The sequence below is a fragment of the Sinocyclocheilus rhinocerous genome, unplaced genomic scaffold (genome assembly GCF_001515625.1).
Source record: "Sinocyclocheilus rhinocerous isolate Xijiao unplaced genomic scaffold, SAMN03320098_v1.1 scaffold1243, whole genome shotgun sequence".
NCBI lineage: Eukaryota > Metazoa > Chordata > Actinopteri > Cypriniformes > Cyprinidae > Sinocyclocheilus > Sinocyclocheilus rhinocerous.
In genome coordinates this window covers 3283459-3303925 of record NW_015626033.1, presented here as the reverse complement: position 1 = coordinate 3303925, position 20467 = coordinate 3283459, and the positions used below count along the sequence as shown (strand labels likewise).

The following is a 20467-nucleotide window of genomic DNA, read 5'->3' as shown; positions in this document are numbered from 1 at the left end:
AAGGAGGGGGCTTTGTAGAAAACGAAGCGTTTGAGAGAGGCGGGGCATAGAGGACCTACAATAATGTACAGTATTTGAAAAATAATGTGTTTTTTGAACATTAAAGCATGTCAACATATTCTGTTACACCAAATACACAAAATAATGATCTTTAAAAAAGCATCATATGACCCCTTTAACTTGAAATGTCAAATGAAATGTGAAATAAAATGTTTTTTTTTTAATGAAACTAAAATAAAATGAAAACTGAAAATTTAAATATAAACACTTTTTCAAAATATTAATAAATACTATAATAATATAAAATTATATTAAAATACCACTGTTTCAGAATAGGAATTGAGGTGGCAAACAGAGTACAAAATTGTAATATAAATTTCAATAATAAAAAAAGCAGAATGCAGTGAAATCTCAAAATCTTCCAAACTAATCTTGATCTGAAATGGTCCACAGCGGTGGACATTTTGTAACTCTGTATGGCAAAACTAAAAACTGATCCAATCTGTGTTAATTGTTTTGAAAATAATGAGTGTTACTTTGGGGTGGAAAAAACCTATTTTAGTCAAAATTGATGATTTCAATTTCCTTTAAATTCCAATTCAACTTCCTTGGGGCGTGGCTGAATCAATTCAAATTCCAATTCTGTGTTGCCAGTTCTTATATACTGAATTTTGCCCTACCATGATTTAATTTTTTTTTCTTTTTATTTCTGCATTATGCAGGCAATGCCATCCAGGCGTTTGGTAATGGCACAGATGTTGGTGTGTGGCAACCCCAGCCACCCATCATGTCCACTCCACCTGACCCTTACACTCCACAGAAAGGACTGGACAGGACATTCAACGCACTGAATTACCCAGCACTTACCAATGACCTGGACAGTAACGCGGACCATCTCTACAGCTTCTGTGGAAGTCTGCAGGTACTGAAAGAAAACAGCGTGTTGTATTTAAAGAAATTATTTGAAATGCACATCCTAGGTTCTGAAAGTCACCAGAAATAAATCTTTTATGTTGATTAGGAAAGTGCAGTGAAAAAAAGCTGTGTAAAATGTCGCCCGGACACCCAATCTAATTGCCTTTTAAACCACCATATTGACTATCTCTGATGGTGAACGACAGCTGTCAGTCAGACACACATGTCGCTGTTGGCCCACACAGATGGTTAAAGATGCACAGCCTACGTCAACTTTACAAACAGCCGGCAGCTTGTTTGGATGCTTTCAGGCTTTGCTAGGCATACGATGACGATACGATTTTTCGAGTCTCAGAGTGAGATGAGGCTTTACTTTTGATTGATGGGTGTGGGCTGTTGCAGTGATAACACACACATAGGGCCTCTGGGTAGAAATGAGATGCATCAAACTGCCAGAGCTGTCATGTCAGAGCTAATTGGCTGGCACATTAACATGAGGAACACCCTTAAGCAGGATATACCCACCCATTACAATCTCTCTGAGGGAGACATATCTTCACCAATCATCTGCAAATCTAACTTCAAGACTGGCACACACGCGGCCTCTAAAACGACTGGCATACACACAGATAAACATCTTCAGAGGAATATTCCATGTTAAATATACTCTGTGGAGCATAAGCTGTTGACTAAAACATAATTTGTGACTTGTCCATTGTTATAAAAAAAAAAGAAAAAAAGGAAAATTATGCACTTACAATGTAAGTCTATGGGGCAAGTGCACAGTACAGCACCATAATCTTCACCATTAAAAGCACCATAATTCTTACGTACTTTTGCTGTTGTCTTTCACCGAATTAAAAAAATCTTTTATTTTCATTAAATAAATGTATGATTTTTTTTTTAAATAGAAAATTGCTACCTTGGCTTAAAAAAGGAAAATCTCTAAAAAGAAAATAATCAACACCAAAATTATAAGGACAAATCCTGAGAGAAAACACACACACAAAAAATAATAAAATAAAATAATAAAAGAATACTGAAATGATAGGGAGAAAAACACACACTCAAGTCTCCAGTTGTGTGAAGCATTTATTTTATAAGACCAAAAATTAAAATGCCAATGTGAACAGGCATGAAAAATGCATTCAGCTGGGCTTTTTTGTTTTTGACCCAATAAATTATTCACACAATTGGATACTGAGTTGTTAATGTTTAATATTAGTTAAACTTGGTTTACAGCCTTATAAAGATCCACCTAATTTTTTTCCCCTAAGGATGATTGTAAATGTTTATGTAAACAAAAAGAAACTTCAAATAAAAATCATATTTTAGCCCTCTGAAGCACTTTCTTTAGTTATTTTCTTCGATAATTGACAGCATGCTACAGATGGTATTGATAAAGCTTAACTTGTATTTAACTTGGAAAATTCATCCCCCCCCCACCCCAAATCTGCAGCTCATAATACAGTTCAAATACAGAATACCAGATACACTCCCGCAGATATAGCACAACAATTCATCATATTGGAGTAATAACAATATTATGATTTATTAGTAGACAGTTTCTTTTGTCAGATAGACTTCCAGGAAGGTTATTAATCATTCTATCCCACAATGCTTTTCGCAAGAATTAGCTCCATTCTCTCTCCATTGTGCTGCACCTTTATTATATTCCAGATTCTCTGAGGAATCACTGTATCGTTCCAACAAACCAACTGTATGTGTGTGTGTGTGTGTGCATGTGGGAAACTGGATAACAGCAGAGTCTCATGTAACTGGGTATTAAAATGCATTGGTGTGTCACATATTAATACAGACACACTGGCCTCCTGCACACAATATTAACACACACACAGCACATTGATTTGAGAAGAAGCAAGACCTTAGAGAGAGCTCTTGGCCACAGCGCTGTGTACGTGTGGTGTTTGTGTGTGGGCTGTGGGGCTCATTATCATAACATTACATCTCACTCAGAAGACCTCTCTTTGAGGCCAATACTTTATGACCTCTATTTGCCGTGGTGAATTACAGTGCTTTATTGAAGCTGTGCTTGACTTAGATCGCACTGGACTCAGTTTAAAGGGTTGCTGGATGGAAATGCTTCAGTGTGAGAAATGGTTTATAACACAAAACCTTGAAGAGCTTCTTGCAATTAATTGACTTTTCAGCCCGTATTTCAGCTGGCCTCTTTCTCTCTTTCTTTATAGGCTCAGAAACTGAAAAGTAATGTTACTCTGGATGTTCTTTGTGTGGTAAGAACCATACATTTCTACTCACCTAGGACTTTCCAATGAATAAGAAGCTGTTCACTCAAGATGCATTCTATACATTTTTGTCTATGTAATCATGCATCAGTGGACGTTGTTGAACGATGCGACGTGTCTTGTTGTTGTTGCATCCCACTGTAAAAAATTACGTTAACATAGGTTTTTTCATTACTTTAACTCATCAAAAAAAAAGAAAAACAGTTTCAACTTAATTTAAGTTATACTAGATTCAACTCATTTTTTTGAGTTAGTTTAATATAATTTAAGTTGAATTGACTTATACAGCCAATTTGATTATACTTAAAAATTTAAGGGAGCATCTCAACTGAAGTTTTTAATTTAAAGTATGTGAAATTTTTTTCAGACGATCAGTATGTTTTTAAGGCATATTAAAAGGATTGTTCAACCAAAGATGAAAATTACCCCATGATTTACTCACCCTCGAGCCATCTTAGGTGTATATGACTTTCTTCTTCCAGACCTGTCACAAAAGAAAGATAGCCGGAATTATGAAAGTCCCAATTATGAGATATAAAATCATAATTATGAAAACTTGCAAATGAGCTGTAAAGATGCATTTGTAATATATAAAGACATAATTACAAGAAAAAAGTAACAAATAGCTTTTTATTTATTTTTTTTACTCTAAAGTGGAAATGGGCTTTCATACTATTCGCGTTATGAAAAAACACAACAAAAAAGTTGTTTCAAAATGCACATATTGCCTGAACTGTGACATTTTAAAGCTTATAAATGTGTTAGGCTTAAACAGCTATAAAAACAAACAACCAGAAAATTGCATTGCCTCAACAAGATCAGAATGACTAACCATATGAAAACATGACCTTTCTCCACAGGATCCGCAGCTGAATGACCCCAATAGCTTTAATGCAATAGCTCGGAGCTCAACTAGTGCTGCCTGTCTGGTGGACTGGACTGTGCTGCTGCTGTCTCTGGTCTCAGTTCTTCAGTTTGGGCATCTCACAGCCCCACAGACATTATAGTCGCTCACCGATCAGACCTGCTGCTGGACTGCTGCTGCCGCCTCTGTACCATACAAAAATGTTGTATTTTGAGTTTTTTCCGCAAGTGGTTCTGTGCGCGCTGTGGTGTTTTGGTGTGATGAAACTATTCTTGGTCCACTTGCTTTTCTTTGTCACTTATCGGAGATAACGGACAAACATGGACATATCTGAACGTCAGTGGAAGGTCATCTAGGATTACTTCTGTTGCGAAAAACTTTCTGCAAACAGGTGTCGCCTGGACTCTTATATGTGGCAATTTTTTCTACCATCACAGCGAGACCTGGTTGATAATAGGCACATGGAGATGCAAGAACCACTTCTGACAGTGAAAGATTGACGCAGCTTCTGCATACTAGGGTGCTGCAGATGATAATTTATTTTCTCTAGGCTGATGCCACAGGAAAGCCTGCAAACTCCAGCTTGTACTCAAACAGTGTCAAGCAGTGCACAGAATTTTTTTTTGAAGGCTTATCAGCAAAACCTGCTGCTCCTGTCCCTTATTAGGACCTACAAACTCCATTCTCCCTTAAAGTGACAGTGACTTTTTGCAGTGCTCCAGCTTAGATGATACGGAATAGGAAACGAACATCTGGATAGACACGACACTTTATCACGTCAAAACACTGTCAGGTTTTTTTTTTTTAATTCCTTTAAATTGGTAAATGTCACATCTATTTTAGTTCTCTTCCTCTCCAGCGAAACACCACCATAAGGATGAAAGCTTAGCATCGATTTGATTATTTTGGGAACTTTTGGGACGTGCCATTCATCCTGGATATTTACTTGTAAATACCATCTTTGTTTACAATGACCATATTATGCTTCTCAAAGTTTATTTCTAATCTAGCAAACCTTTTCTGATGTTGTATCACCTCTGTTGTGTGAAATATGACTTAAGTTTTAGTGATGAAATAAGTAACTACGAGGGTTGATACCACCGTTCAGTATATGTCAAATGTGCTGTATGTACATTCAGTGAAAACGGTTTCTTCTGCTCATCCGAAAGAAGTGCTCTCCAAGTATCATTTCTGCATTGTTGTTGTACTGGTTAGCTGTAAAAAGAAATATAAATATATACGTACATAGAACAGGGCTGTAAGACATGCAAGAGCAAAGAGAATCTTACATTAAACAAACTAAAGAAGGCCTTTTAACGTATGTCTTTTTTTTTTCTTTAGTTTTTTTTTTTCTTTTACTTCAGATACATGAGAAAATATGTGTGAAGTATAACAGGGGTTCTCAAACAAGCGGTTTTTGATATTTTTTGACAAATAAATGCAGCCTTTGTGAGCATAGGTGACTCTTTTCAAAAACATTTGGAAAAACCTGCTGACCCCAAACTGAATGGCAGTGTATGATACAAAAAGGTACAGTGTCAAAGTATATATTTATACTAATGTTTTTAGAAAGAGGAATGAAAGTTGCATCATATTTGGGTGTTTAAACAATTTTAAAACCCTTGAGCTCAAAAGTATTTAACATTGAAGTGCACATCAGACAGTTCTCTGGCAGACTGTGCCATTTAGTGTTTAACAAGACATGCTGCCAGTGTCAGTAATGTGTAAAGACTATAAATGAAGGGCTCTTGGATTCTCATTAACAAAATAGGAGATAAACTAGGGTGGCCATATGTGCTGTTCATACGGGACACGTCCTGGCCAGGATTTTTATATTGCCTAAAACATCCAAAGTAGTTTGACCAATAACATGCAGGTATTGTATATAATCGACCAATCGTGGCGCGTGAGAAGGTGAGATCAACGGAGAATGATCAAAGCGATGCAAATACGCGCACGTGTTTGTTCGTTCGTTCGACTTGAAGCGTCGCTGTGCACCGATCATTGAATGACACCAAAGTACCACGAGAGCGATTCGAAAGCATAAGGAGTCGTCTGTTCTGCTCTCTATAGCTCTCGTGAATGTCATACAACGATCAATCTGCACAGTGCAAACAGCCAAAACCTGGATATTTTAAGCAATATAGAAATTCTGGCAAGACGCGTCCCGTAAAAATGGCCCGTATGGTCACCCTAAGATAAACTGAATGTCTACTTCTCCTATGGATTAGCCCCATTTGATTCACTATGCCAGTATGTCTTTCACTGGCAAAAATAGTTATACGCTTTACACTTTACAACATTAAACTTGCCATATGAACAGGATGCCATAAAAAGCTCTTGTGGTTTAGTGAGTTCCTGTCAGTTTGACTGATGACTCAAAAGTCACTAACCAGCTTAGCAGTCCTAAAAAAATCATAAACTCAAATGCTTTTGTGACAAAAAGGAGCTGCAAAACAGAATATGTTAGTGGTAACAACTTACAATTTTCTAGTTTATATATGTTAACATTAGTTAATGCAACACTGTTACATGAACAATGCTTTTACAGCATTTATTAATCGTATCTATTGTTAAAGAAATAGTTCACCAAAAATAAAAATTTGCTGAACATTTACTCAACCTCAGGCCACCCAAGATGTAGAAGAGTTTGTTTCTTCATCAGAACAGATTTGGAGAAATGTAGCATTACATCACTTGCTCACCAAAGGATCCTCTGGAGTGAATGGGTGCCGTCAGAATGAGAATCCAACAAGCTGATAAAAACATCACAATAAGTCAACACGACTCGTATTTAGACAATTTTAACTACAAACTGGTTTTTTTTTTCAGCTAAAAATACAAGTCCTCCATTTATAATATTGCTTTCTCCAGTGAAAAAGTCTTCTCGTCTGAATCAGGAGAGAAATATGCACAGATCAAGCAGTGTTTACAAGTGAAAACAGTTCTAAACAAATACATTGGTGGATGTGGAGATGGACTTTTGCGCTGGAGGAAGCATTATTATGAATTACGGACTTATATTGAGGCCAGAATCAACAGTTTAAAATATGTTTCTTACAAACACATACAGTATCGTCGTCACTTCACATGACATTAATTGATGGACTGGAGTCATATGAATTACGATTTAAATTAAATTGATGTATTATGAACAAACACAAATTGACAATCAACAGTAATTTGAATTAATCTAGATTAATAAATACTGTAAAAAAAAAAGTTCATTGGTAGTTCATGATACTTAATGCATTAACTAACAGAAGAGATGTAGAAGCCAGTGCTGTGTTTGAATCACCGGTTACCTGGCTGTCATCAAACATGCTTTAGCTTCAACTGTTACCTCAGTTTGACTGTTCTTGGCCATTTTATCAAACTGGATTAACTTTCACTCCTAGCAGGCAGGATTAAGCGATAATGGGGGCATGATTGTCAGTCGGATCACATCAGTCCACTCTCCCCAGGACAATAACACACAAGGACGCAACCCAGTTCACCTAGAACTCACTCAACATGCTGCACTAGGATGTGGTGTTTCTTGACACCAGCCACCGCTTCAGACATGATGACTGAACATGTTTTCCAAAAGATTGGTAGAGGATTTATTAGCGGTGTCACATTGGGAAAAAAAAGGGAATTTATGAGAAATTTGCATGGTAGGAAACAAGGAAAGCTGAGAGGCGAGATTTAGTAATCGCTCAAGCGAAGCGTCAGTGTGGAGTCTGTTTGAAAGAAAGAGATCACAACGCGTCATTGTAATTGCGGAGCATCGCAGATTTGCATCAAGCACAATATGAGCTGTGAAGCAAAAATGAAAAGCAAATGACACGGTATCAAATAAATGAAAATTTGATGAGCTGGGTGTCTGGTCTGTTTGATATAAATTTGGAATAAGAAAGCCAGACTGATTAAAAAATACCTCCTTTGTACACAACAAGCACAGCCATGTACGAACCTCAGTGAAAGACTAAAATAATTGTGTTCCTCAAATGAAAGAGAGGTACAGAAGATGCAGAACAATGTAATCAGTGTGTACTGTCTGCTCTCAGACAGGAACTGGTATCTAATTACCTCTCCCTTGACCTTGGGGCCTGGCAACGTTGTCTTTTTTTGGAGAACATCATTTCAAAATTCTTGTACCATTCCACAAAAGTGACACTTCTAAACTTACGACTGTACTTTTTTTTATCTTATTTGTGGTAAATGTCAGGGTTTCAGGGGCTGTTTGTTATTGATTTTCTTCAAAGCTACAGAAGGGCACAGGTAATACAGTGGGTTAGTGATCTGATTCATTGATAACACCAAGAAGATGTGAGACCTCCTAAAGTCTTTCACATTACTAGAAACTACCAGAAGAGCTTCAACACAAAAACCTGTTATTCAGTAACAATCCAACTTAACCAGATGCTAAATGTGCTGAATAGTGTTGCACCATATTTAATAGGGATGCACAATAAATTATCATATAGGTTAGAATATTATATTTTTTTTATTAAATTTTTTTGATTGTGTTTGCTCATTTATTCTAACTGATGCTCACTTAAAGCTAATATTTAGAATATTAAACCTTTAATAACACTGTGAAATGTAATATTTAGCTAATTTTAAAATGAATGCCATTAATTTTTCATACTTCATCATAATGCTGTGATGCCTAAATTCAATTTTAGCAATTAACCAACTAACTTCAGTGTTTTATTTTTAATCTATTTAGAAAAATTAAAGTTGATTTAATTAAACAAAATCCATAATTCTTTATCGGCTTACCGATATTGGACAGAAATGTAATATTGGTGCATCCCATTTATTCAAATTCTTTACAAGAGCTACTGCATATTGGTAAAAATTATTATTTTATTATCTTTTTTTTTGACTGCTTAACATCAGGCAAAGGGACTGACAAAGATGGATGGATGGATACATAGGGGACAAGAAGTCAGTCGCCAAGTGTGGCCATATCTAACTTGTTTGTAATGGATTTCATGTCGTTTCCTAAGACATATGTGCTTGTCACTTGTGATCTCTGAACTCTGACCTCTAAAATGAGGATTATAGTCTTAAGTCCACTTGTCAAATATTTCATATGTGAGGGTGGAAAGGTGAAAGGGTAGACCTATGCCCAGAATGCACTAAACATGCGGTACATGACGATTAGTCATGGGCTATTTCATAGCTTGAAAGCAAAGTGAGGACGGAAGTGGGCAGAGGGACACCGAGATGGGACAGGGACGTGACTCATAGGACAGCTGAGGGGAGCCAAAGATATGAGGCTCTTTGTTATTACCGAAGGCAATTAGGCGTAATGTCTGGTTTCTGCATAGTCTTCAGTGCCATGTGCCCAGCTTTCTTTTAAGGGGTCTAGAATACAGAAAGACAAGCATCAGCTTTGTGACCAGATGAGCTCTGTCTAATTTGCAATGAAGCAGAAAAAAATCACCCGATATCAGAAGGGAAATAATTCAGAGGGAGTATTCATGTCTTCTGCAGGGTCAGCAGGATTTGAGACATACAATTTCATAAAGGGTTTGTGTCGGCTGATTATTTCAAAAGTTCAAATTCAAAAAGGCTAACTTGTTTCCAGGTTTTGGCCTACAAAAATACATCACCCGTGCAGCACTCTATAATCTGCAGATTATAAAATGTACGGATAATGTGTTCACTATTATTATTATTATTACTTTATTATTTCATTTTTACAGTATGTTATTTACAATATTAGAGATTATTTTGTGTAATAATTTATGGCATGCCACAGACTGATCCCATATTTAATCGTGAACATTCCTTTTTAGCACTATGCTTATATGTGACCCTGGACCACAAAACCAGTCTCAAGTCGCTGGGGTATATTTGTAGCAATAGACAAAAATACATTGTATGGATTGAAATTATTGATTTCTTTTTAATGCCAAAAAATATTAGGATATTAAGTAAAGATCATGTTCCATGAAGATATTTTGTAAATTTCCTACTGTAAATATATTAAAACTTAATTTTTGATTAGTAATATGCATTGCCAAGAACTTAATTTGGACAACTTTAAAGGCGATTTTCTCAATATTTAGATTTTTTTGCACCCCCAGATTCCAGATTTTCAAATAGTTGTATCTCGACCAAATATCGTCCGATCCTAACATATCATACATCAATGGAAAGCTTATTTATTCAGCTTTCATATGATGTAGAAATCTAAATTTCGAGAAATTTACCCTTATGACTGGTTTTGTGGTCCAGGGTCACATATACTGTATGTTCACATATAAATGAAATGAAAACTATTCCCACGTAAAATAAAGTGTCCCAGAGAAGCACATGTCAGTGTTGGTAAAACCCATCCTCCTCTTTGCAGGTCTCGGTGTTACAGGCATCATAAGGATGAATGATTTATCCATAACCATCACTCATTCTCTCTCACCTCCTGTATCACCAACAGGCTCGCACTCTCATTAATATCTCTTAATGTTAGTGCCAGACACCTTGATTTACGCTGGGCATTTCCTGCCAACTACAAGCAATAAAGGCACGAGGCATCTCTCACAGCACTCATCCACTGACACACCCAGAGATTTACGGCTGCACCGGATACACACTCCATGACTCCCCCACCCAATGATTTGAACGACTGATCTTGACAGATTCATCCATACGGAAATGGCACGTCTCAAGCGCTCATCAGAGGATGGGATCAGGTGACAAATAGGCAAAGGGAGGAGTCCGGAGAACAAGGAGGAGGAAAATGGATCGTTGGGTGATTTTATATTTCTTTTAACAGTCCCCATGCTGTCATCACTTCAACATTGATTGCAGCTGCTCAAAAATACAAATGTTATCATGTGTTCAAGAAGCGTTGACCAGAGACTAATGAGTAGGCTTGGTATCGAATGGTTTCCAGAAGACAGTGAGGAACGCTTTGACATGGGAAATGCAAAAACAAGCCAGGCTTATCCATCACTGCCTTTGATACATGGCGTGATGTTACGGCTGTCACCCGTCAGCAGGCTGGAAAAACACATATACACGCGCAGATCTGAGAAGAGTTATCCATACGTCTCCCCTGAGTGTCTTTATGGGCATTAGTCAGCTGTGACAGCTCATTCTGTCTATGTCAATCTGTGCCGCACACCTACCTGAGCAGACTGAGTGACTAGCTAGGTCTGGTGACGGTCACAGTGAGGCAGATGGAAAAAAGGTGTATATGAAACAGCACAACCTTCAGGGATCTAGAATATGCATTGCACATCATGCATCAACCCTAATTTGGGTTAGAAATGTAATATTATCAGACCATTATGGCTTTAAAATTTGATTGGACGAACCATGTTTTAGACCCATGGCCCATGCTTCATCTTTACAGGTTGATTTTTGGATTGATTTGATGACAAAAATTGGGGCCTAATACTTGGTGGTGGCAAAACCCCTACGATAAAACACCAATGTTCAAGTTAAATTTAATAATAATAAACTTATTTATTTCTTATATATTTTAGCTTAACTGTATGCAGTTTATGGTTGCGCATTAATATAGCCCATGGAATCAAATTATAAATCTGGAAGTATTCTGTTAATAATTAAGCTATAAGGCAAGAGTGGCTGTGTTATACAGTGTAATTATTTATATACTATTATAGCATTTATTATTTTTAATTCACTTTTTTTATATTTTCAGTTTTCAGTAATTTTAGTGTTTGGTCATTTTTTATTAATTTCTTTTTTTTCCAGTTTTACTCATTTTAGTACTTAAACGTAAACTTATTTTTATCAGTTGTCAAGGCAACATTTCTAATTTTCTATTTTCTTTTAATTTTTTTTTTGTTTTAGGTTTCCATCTTATATTTTTATTTCAAATTCAAATCAAAAGTTTTAATAGTTTTAGTTAATATCAACACTGGTGCTCTATTGTGGACATATCAATATATCAGTTAATCAAAATTTTATATTATTAAGCAAACAGGTGGCGTCTTACCACTCCTTAGAATAATAGAACGTTCCTATGCAACAAAAATAATACATTATGGGAGGCATGCAGTGATATGACTATAAGGTGTTTTGCATCATAATTGCTACTATCTTGAGGATTTTATCAGATCTGTAATGTGGTAGTGACCAGACAGAATCCAAGATCAGAACTATTTCAATACACACACACACACTGTGTGACAGCCAGGACATTAGTTGAATTTTGTATTAATTCGCCAAGCTGCTCTCTCTATGATTGTTATGTTGTTTGGCAATGGCAAAAAACCTAGTTAGGTTAATGAACTACTTAATGGATGAATTGTACCAATTGAACATTGGCATTTTTTTTTCATATTGCTGTTGTTGCCATTTTATGAAAGCAAAGGCACTCAAATCTGTGGGTTTTAGGCAATCCACTTCACATCGCTGCCTAACACCCCTTGACTGTGGTAAAATAATGGGTCACTAAAACTGTATTACAGAACACAGATATTTGCTTTGCGTGTCAGGGATAACAGGCTCAGATCAGCCTCCAAAAAACAGTTGGCTATATTTTAGCATTGGTAAACCATTAATTCTTTCCACAGCAGTTATGAGAGTAACATGGAAATACCATGGTTCTTCAAATACATTACACTGTCTTAGTGATCAGCAAGGAACATAATTGATTCAAGTGTTTTGAATGACATGACAATATTATATCTACATATTTTATAATTTATTTGACTGATTAAGCCAATAGAGAGACTAACTGGTTTTACACATAAAGGACACACAGTAATTACATTATTAATGTATCCATTTGTACATTTTCGGTGTATCTTCTACCGACGAGCATTTTAACACTGGGGTATTTGCTAACAGCAATGAATCCTAGCGAGAACCACCAAATGATTGATTTTGTTAAAGCCTTGAGACGAGCTCTGCGTATTCACATGCACTGGAATGATCCAAGGATTTCTGAATATTCAAGTGTTTTATTTTGACATTCATCTGTAAAATACAATGAAGATTAATGATATGCACTGAGTGATGAATGAATCTCAATCCACTTCACATCGCTGCCTAACACCCCTTGACTGCGGTAAAATAATGGGTCACTAAAACTGTATTACAGAACACAGATATTTGCTTTGCGTGTCAGGGATAACAGGCTCAGATCAGATCAGCCTCCAAAAAACAGTTGGCGTGTCGATAAGAGCGCTGGCGATGGCTATACCTGCAGACAACACACAACAAAGCAAGCTCAGGGTCAGAGAGGAGCAGTGCAGACTCACAGAGAGCATGTCAAAGCAAAGTTATTTAAAAAAGGGACAATGGTAACTTAAAGCTATCTCTTTCAAAAGAACAACTATCATCTCGTTCATTTTTAAAGACCAATTTTTGACTCTTCATGCATAAAGAAGAGGGTCCACACATGCCTTGGAAGACTAAGAAACTACTCCTTGTTCAATGTCAAGGTCATTGGTTTCAAGGAGCATCCCTTTCTCTTATTCTGTAGCCACTTTCTCTCATTCTAGGATGGGGGTTTGAAGTGAGCTCGACTCCCAGCACCCTATGTTTCGCGCCAGGATTCTGTCATGGACTGCTGTGGTCAAAACCATGTCCGCAATCCCAAAGCCATTTTTCAAAACAGCATCTCACAAATCATCCTGCAAACACAACGGCCACGTCTGTGCTAGTCTGGCACTGCTCCCTCCCTGCTATTGAAGCAATACAATTATCAGAGGGGAACAATTCATTACTTCAGACAGGCCAGGGCAAAAGGAATTGAATTCAGCACAACAGTGTGAAGCCAGAGCTTCAAGTGTTCAGGCAAAGAGGATTTACATCCAAGAACAACCTGAGCCTCAGACAGTTACACACTGCCCTTCATCGATTTATTACCCATCACACCTGGGCCTCAGGGAGGAATGTGAAAACTCCACATCTGTCAACAGAACAGTTCTGGGGAAGTGTGCAGTGTACGCCTACTACTGGTGTGCTTTTAGAACTGGTTTTGCATGAACTTTAACTACTCACCATTCAGGTCAAAAAGGATCGGACATGAGCCAGTAATGGTGGGTCAGTAGAGTTTAAAAAAAAAATACTGCTAGATTTAAAAAATAAAAAGGGGTCAGATCGTGAGGATTTTAGAATAAAAGAGTTTGCTAACTTGCTGAGCTGCAAAAATGGCTTCAGAAATTCTTGAATTTCAAGTGTCAAAAACCCAAACATTAAGAAATGACCACCAACATATACTCATCATCAGTTATAAAATAAAATATACAATAAAAAATAAATAAAATAAAATACTACAAGCACATATCTCCACATTTTTTCTTTACATTGCTTCAACAAAAATGATTTAATGTTATATAAAGCCAGACATGCATGTTTTCCTACTGAAATCCCAATGAGAAGAAAAAGAGGTCACTTATTTGATCACACATGCATGTAATGAGCAAACATCCAGTTGATTTTGTTAGCCAGGCGCAAAATGAGAAAGACCTTCAGCACCATGGAAATCTCGTAGGATCTGTGAATATAATCAATATGGTTAGAAGCGATCAGCTGTCTGTTGGCTGAGTTCATTACCATGTCCCAGCGCTAGGTCGAGTGGGAGGCTATTTCAGTGTAAAAAAAAAATAGGTACCATGTTTTCAAGATCAGGATCAGGTGACGCACCACTTTATCCGAGCAGACTAACACCTACACATCCCATCCTGCTGTGAAACTTCCAAAAAGACGAACCAAAACAAAGCTCTTTGACGACAAAGAGACATCTGTACACGAAGCTCCTGTGCTTCTCTCCAAAAATATTCTTTGTTGAGTCAGAAGAGTCTCAGCATTTTTACCCCTCAGTCTCTCTCTCCTTTTATTTCTCTCTCTATATCTGATGTACCTCTCTCCAAAAGTGCTCATGACGAACTTCAACAGCCCAGCAAGCAGCCACTCTAAAGTTTTCAGTGCCATGAAATTACAACAAAGCTCAGTCTCGACAGATCCAACTTCTTTAGATATCACCAGAATACTCTTTTTGTGCATATCAGTTGTTGTTGTTATGCGCTGTTATTTGTTGCCTCTATTTTGTGCTTGTCAAACAAAAGAGAAGCTATTAGAGATGCTTTATTGAAACAAAAGTTGTTGTTTTTTTCTCCAGATCAGTCAAGTTCCTGGGGAGGAAGTCGAGCTTAAAGGGACAAGGTCCCATAAAGCAGCATGTTGACTGACAGGCCTGCTGAGAAGAGGAGGGGGTAAAAGCTTTTTATTCTTAGTCCAATCTTATCACTCTGTAGTTCTCAAAGCCAGACAGAGTTCTATGAGACAGACCTCGAGCTGACATGGCTTTTAAAGCACCGCTGTCTAAATATATGCGTGTGTGATGTGTCAGTATGAACTCTCAGAAAAGGTGTTGTCAGGTGAAGGTGAATGACAAAGATGGGGGGGAATACAGAAACTGGACACCATCAATATTGAATCAATTATTTTTTGTTTGTACATTTGTAGAAGACAAATGTCTTCTTGTTTGTTACAAGACAATCCTTTGTCTCAAAGTCAAGGACACTGAGAGGTGCAATATCTTTTCTTGGTTCAATAAGCTGTAACAGACTGGATCTTTTTTATTCAGGCTATAGACAGGAGACATTCAGACTGGGGTAAATCATAGTGGTGTAAGAGGATATGACCTGCAGTCACAGACAAACTTACATCAGACCACCAGGGGAACGCTAGAGAACTTCACTGACTTCCTACATGAAATTAATTCCCACATGGGGAAAGAACCAGACTGCAACAAAATAAGTGAGCAGCGGGCATGTTAATTCAGTATGAAACATTAACTGAGAAGCTGCCTGTACCATGTCAGAGTTTTAAATTTCAGTCAAATTTTATGCCAGGGATAAACTTACCAAGCACACTTGGAGGATAAACCACCAAAGAACATGTAGAAACAATTGGGGTGCACAATACATCAGTACAATATCAGTTTTCTGTGGATATTAGAGATTTTTGTTTACTATATCGGTATGGTTCGAGATTTGATATTTTCTCAATTTTTAAATTTAGATTATCTTTGCTGTAATGCTCACTTAAAAGATAATCTTCAACACTAATAATTTAATAATTAATTTTATTATAATTTAATAAAATTATACAATTCGTTGATGTAATGCTAGTAACACTAGTAATTTAACAATTAATTAAATTATAATTTAATTAAAAATATTATTTAATAATTTATTACCACTGTTAATGTCAAAATGAATATCCATTTTTCATAAAATATTGTGATGCCTAAATGTAATTTGTAGCATTCACTTATAGCATTAGTGTTTTATTTTGAAATTATTTAGCCAAAAGAACTTAGGTAAAGAATTGTGATATTAACCACAGCATCAAAATAATTATTGTCTTATTGATGTTGGTGATGCTTATATGATGCTGATGAGTTTTAATACTGGTACATCCTTAAGAAGAATTTTAGAACAATGAGCCACTTGGTTTATTTCAACTGACACAGCCAATTCTGGTGACAAAAAATTATTATAATAAGTATTTTGTGGGTGCATAATGCTTCTACCTCAATTTTCCTATAATCTGTGAGCAAAACAAGGTGGTGCACCATGATATAGTAATGGTATCAGACATTAATGAATTTGGCTGATGCTTTTATCCAAAAAGACTTATATTGCATTCAAGCTTTGCATTTCCTAAAAATCAAACCCATTACCTTGGTTGTGGCCAGCACCATGCCCTACTGTTTCAGAAAGGCTACATGTAAAACAAGGTACATATAAATTGGGGACACATTTTACGACACCTTTGGAAATTACTGACCTGACTGGCCGGGTGGAGGAACACCAGATGCCACTCTTGGGAGGTACATTAGCACTGTGAGCACTGCTGCTTTAGCCCCTGAACAGGGTTCCACAGCAACTGGCTTGGGCGGTCCCTGTGAAGAGATCAGAGGAGAGGAAATGTGTCATCTATAACAAGCCTCCTCCTGAACACATCACCATCATTCACAAATGTCACAATACTCAGTGTGAGCTGACATTGTAGGATGTCTCTCGCAGGTCGACAGAAAAGGAAAATCCACATCGTGATAATCTCAGTAACAAATCATCTCCCTGAAACTCAAAGACTTCGCAAAGTGCAAGCCACTTTCAAGTTCACATCATGCACGCACAGGCGGAGAAAATCTGTGACATTTCAGGTTGTTGACTACCAACTCGGGTCGTGTTGTAGCACCAGCTCTTCAGTGGGAGCTGCCCTGGATAGAAGTATGCATCAGTGGGTCTCTGATGCAACGCAGTGGAATGAGGAGGAAGGAAGCCACAGGCAATTGTGATCTTAAAATGCCATCTTTTATCTCACATTACAGATTATTCAGTGCTGGTCCACATTTAAAATGAATGCTTTTTAAAAAAAAAGGATTTGTCAATGGTTTTATGTGTTTTAATGACAAAGGGAGTCATAAATGTCCTTGCCAATGAATAAAGCACACGTGTGATGTTGTGTGTGTGGGATATTGTCTTTAAGATTCCCTCAGCTCATTAATACACTCTCATCTCTGGCCCTCCACACACACTCTGACTCAGCTATAGAGTGGCTTTATTCACCATTTAAAGAGAGTGCCTCTTCAAGAGCTCTTCCGAGAGCGTGCTGCAAGATCATAGACTTTGGCAGCCAATGGCTCTCCACAAAATGAAGCTTTAATATTTTACCTCAGTGGCCAAAATGCGTAAAAAAAAAAGAAAAAAAAGTAAGACACAAAAAAGGGAACAGATGCCAACTATTATTTTCTGCCAAGAATGGTCCTAATCGAGTCTATGAATTTAGCGCCAGCCGTCAAACCAACAAAGTTACCCTAAGGTACATTTCCCTAAAGCAGGAATGTTTAATACAAATCTGGCCCTTTCCCACCTCTATATAATTATGGCAATTATTGAAGCACACAGAAGATATTTAATTGAGCTTTCTGTGGATTTGGACTGATATGCAGATCATTAAAATGTTTTTTTGTGTGTGTGTGTCCTATTGCATCGTATCACACAACCAAACAGACCGTCAAAATCTGCCTATATCCATTTTTCAGCTTAAATTAACAATACTTTTATTAAGGCACAAGTCAGGAGATGGATACAAAAACATTTCAATGGCTTTATCAATGCCTAGAAGCACAGTGAAGTCTATTATTGTTATGAAGTGGGTGGTATTTGGAACAACACAGACCCTCCCTAGATCACAACGTCGCTCCAAACAGGATGAAAGAGCCAGGAGGAAACTGGTCAGAGAGGCTACCAAGAGGCCTAAAGCAACTCTGAAGCAGTTGCAGGAATTAATGACAAAGAGTGGTCATTGTGTGCATGTGACAACAATATCACAAATTCTCCACAAATGTGGCTTGTACGGGAGGGTTGCAAGAAAAAAGCCACTCCTCAAGAAAGGCCACTTGCAGTCACGACTGAGCTTTGCCAAAGCACAACTTTGGCGCTTTTCCACTGCATGGTACGGCACGGTACGGTTCACTTTTGGGAGGTTTTCCACTGGGTACAGTACCTGGTACTTTTTTTAGTACCACCTCGGTTGAGGCTCCAAGTGAACCGTACTGTTACCAAAACGTGACGTGTTCCGCGTCGCCCCATCAAGCTCTCGCTGGATCCGCTCCTCTGCTATCAATGAGAGGAACATCTGTACTTCCTTAACATACAACGAAACAGCCACTTTTTGGTTGTTAAAAAAGGTGATTACCAAAACGTGATGTATAAACTCTGCTGATCACTGATTGGCCGGAGAGAATCGTCACTATCTGCGTCACTGAACTTGAACTAAATTTAATTATTTGGCCTCAACACCAAACGATATGTCTGGCGGAAATCCAATACAGCTCATCATCCAAATAACAGCATTCCTACAGTAAAGCATGGAGGTGGTAATATCCTGTTATGGGGGAGTTTCTCTGCAGCAGGGACTGGAGCACTTGTCAGGACAGAAGGAAAAATAAATGGGGCAAAATACCATCAAATTCCTGAATAAAATCTGCTGCCCTCTGACAGAAAGTTGTCAATGGGAAGAAGGTTTACCTTCCAACATGACCCAAAGCACACAGCAAAAAAGTGGGGAACAAATGCACAAATATATACAGCAATGACTATACAAATGCATAGCCTTTCTGGAGAGGCAAGATTTTGCCTAATAAAATCATAGAGAATGTGTTCAGTTCTAAAATGAAAGAATGCCCAAGCCTATCGCTTTCTCTCATTTTGTGATAGAACTCGTGGAACGTGAAGGCATAGGCGTGGAGGGGCTTGTGAAAGGTCAAATTAAGCTTGCGCTGACAGTGATGTCCATCAAGCCCAGCGGACAGAGGCTGTTATCAGAGCAATATCTGTCTCTTTGAGAGGAAAAGAGGCCACTTGTGCTGCACTTAAAAAGTTCAAAGCCATTGTTTCTGAGTGACAGGGGTGGCAGGGGGCGTCTAGCTTCCCTTCTAGCTCCTTGATTCCTCCGTGTGCAGAATATCATTGTTTTTCCTCTTGATTGTCTCTCTCTCCTTCACACTGCATGTTGTTTTTTTCTCAAAATCAGTCTGTAGTCTGTGGAGATATATCCTTCCCTTTCTAAAGGCCTACTTAGATCTTAAGGACAAGGTTAAGTTTACACCATGGAGAAAAACGTACCCATAAGGATGGATTGTCGATACAATAATTTGCTCTGCTAGCCAGACAATAGGGGTCTAGTCTCTAATCCACCACAGAGCACCATATTTATCATAAGTGATAGACAGAACAAACCACAATGGTTTGACAGTGGCCTCAAGACTCTTCACTCTGACCGTCATATACAAATGCATCTTCTTGCTTTTGAATGATAGAGAAAACCTCATTATTTCTGGCAAAACACACCAATTACAGTAAGTGATTCATGCTAAATATAACACTTAATTACTTATCTCCATTTTCAACCCTACACTTGCATACCCATTTCTGGCCAGTGCTATCGTCTGAGCTTGGTAGTTAAAGATCTATTTCAATTTCACACCCAAACATGCATGCAATAGACCTTACACTTGAAAGTACTTTTAATGACAGAAAAAAAAAAATGTTCAAAGCTTTGAAACATTTGACTAATTTTAATGTTTGTTCTGTGAGTGTACTGTACATGTAGGGTACATGTCTTTTAATATGTTTTCTATAGTATATATGTCTTTTATATATAAAAATTCCTCAGAGGAAAAAAAATGACAAACATTAAATATTGCTTAATAAATTATTATTATTTTATTATAAAATATAATATAGTGTATAAAATGAATAAATACATCCCACAAGGTTAAAAACTACTCCTTTATACAAAAAAGATAATCCATCAAAGAAGAGTCCTATTTATAGAACTCCTATAAAACATCCATCACAAAATACTTGACACAAAAAGACCCTAAAACAGGGGTGGCGAACTCCGGTCCTGGAGAGCCGCAGCC

The 20467-nt window shown here is 37.4% G+C and overlaps 2 protein-coding genes across 2 annotated transcripts in view; one reads left to right on the top strand and one right to left on the bottom strand.

Moving 5' to 3' along the window:
• Window positions 1-5352, top strand: part of LOC107707958 (GDNF family receptor alpha-1-like) — a 29438-nt gene extending 24086 nt beyond the window's left edge. The window contains exons 7-9 of the mRNA XM_016512082.1: window positions 723-922; window positions 3126-3170; window positions 4043-5352. Coding sequence (XP_016367568.1) covers window positions 723-922; window positions 3126-3170; window positions 4043-4189 — 392 coding nt within the window. The 3' untranslated portion in view covers window positions 4190-5352. The remainder of the gene's footprint in view (window positions 1-722; window positions 923-3125; window positions 3171-4042) is intronic.
• Window positions 5353-13163: 7811 nt separating this feature from the next.
• LOC107708169 (attractin-like protein 1) overlaps window positions 13164-20467 on the bottom strand; it is a 127804-nt gene continuing 120500 nt past the window's right edge. Inside the window, exons 28-29 of the mRNA XM_016512337.1 lie at window positions 16822-16936; window positions 13164-13222 (exon numbers count right to left, since the gene is read on the bottom strand). Of these exons, the coding sequence (XP_016367823.1) occupies window positions 13164-13222; window positions 16822-16936 (174 nt within the window). The remainder of the gene's footprint in view (window positions 13223-16821; window positions 16937-20467) is intronic.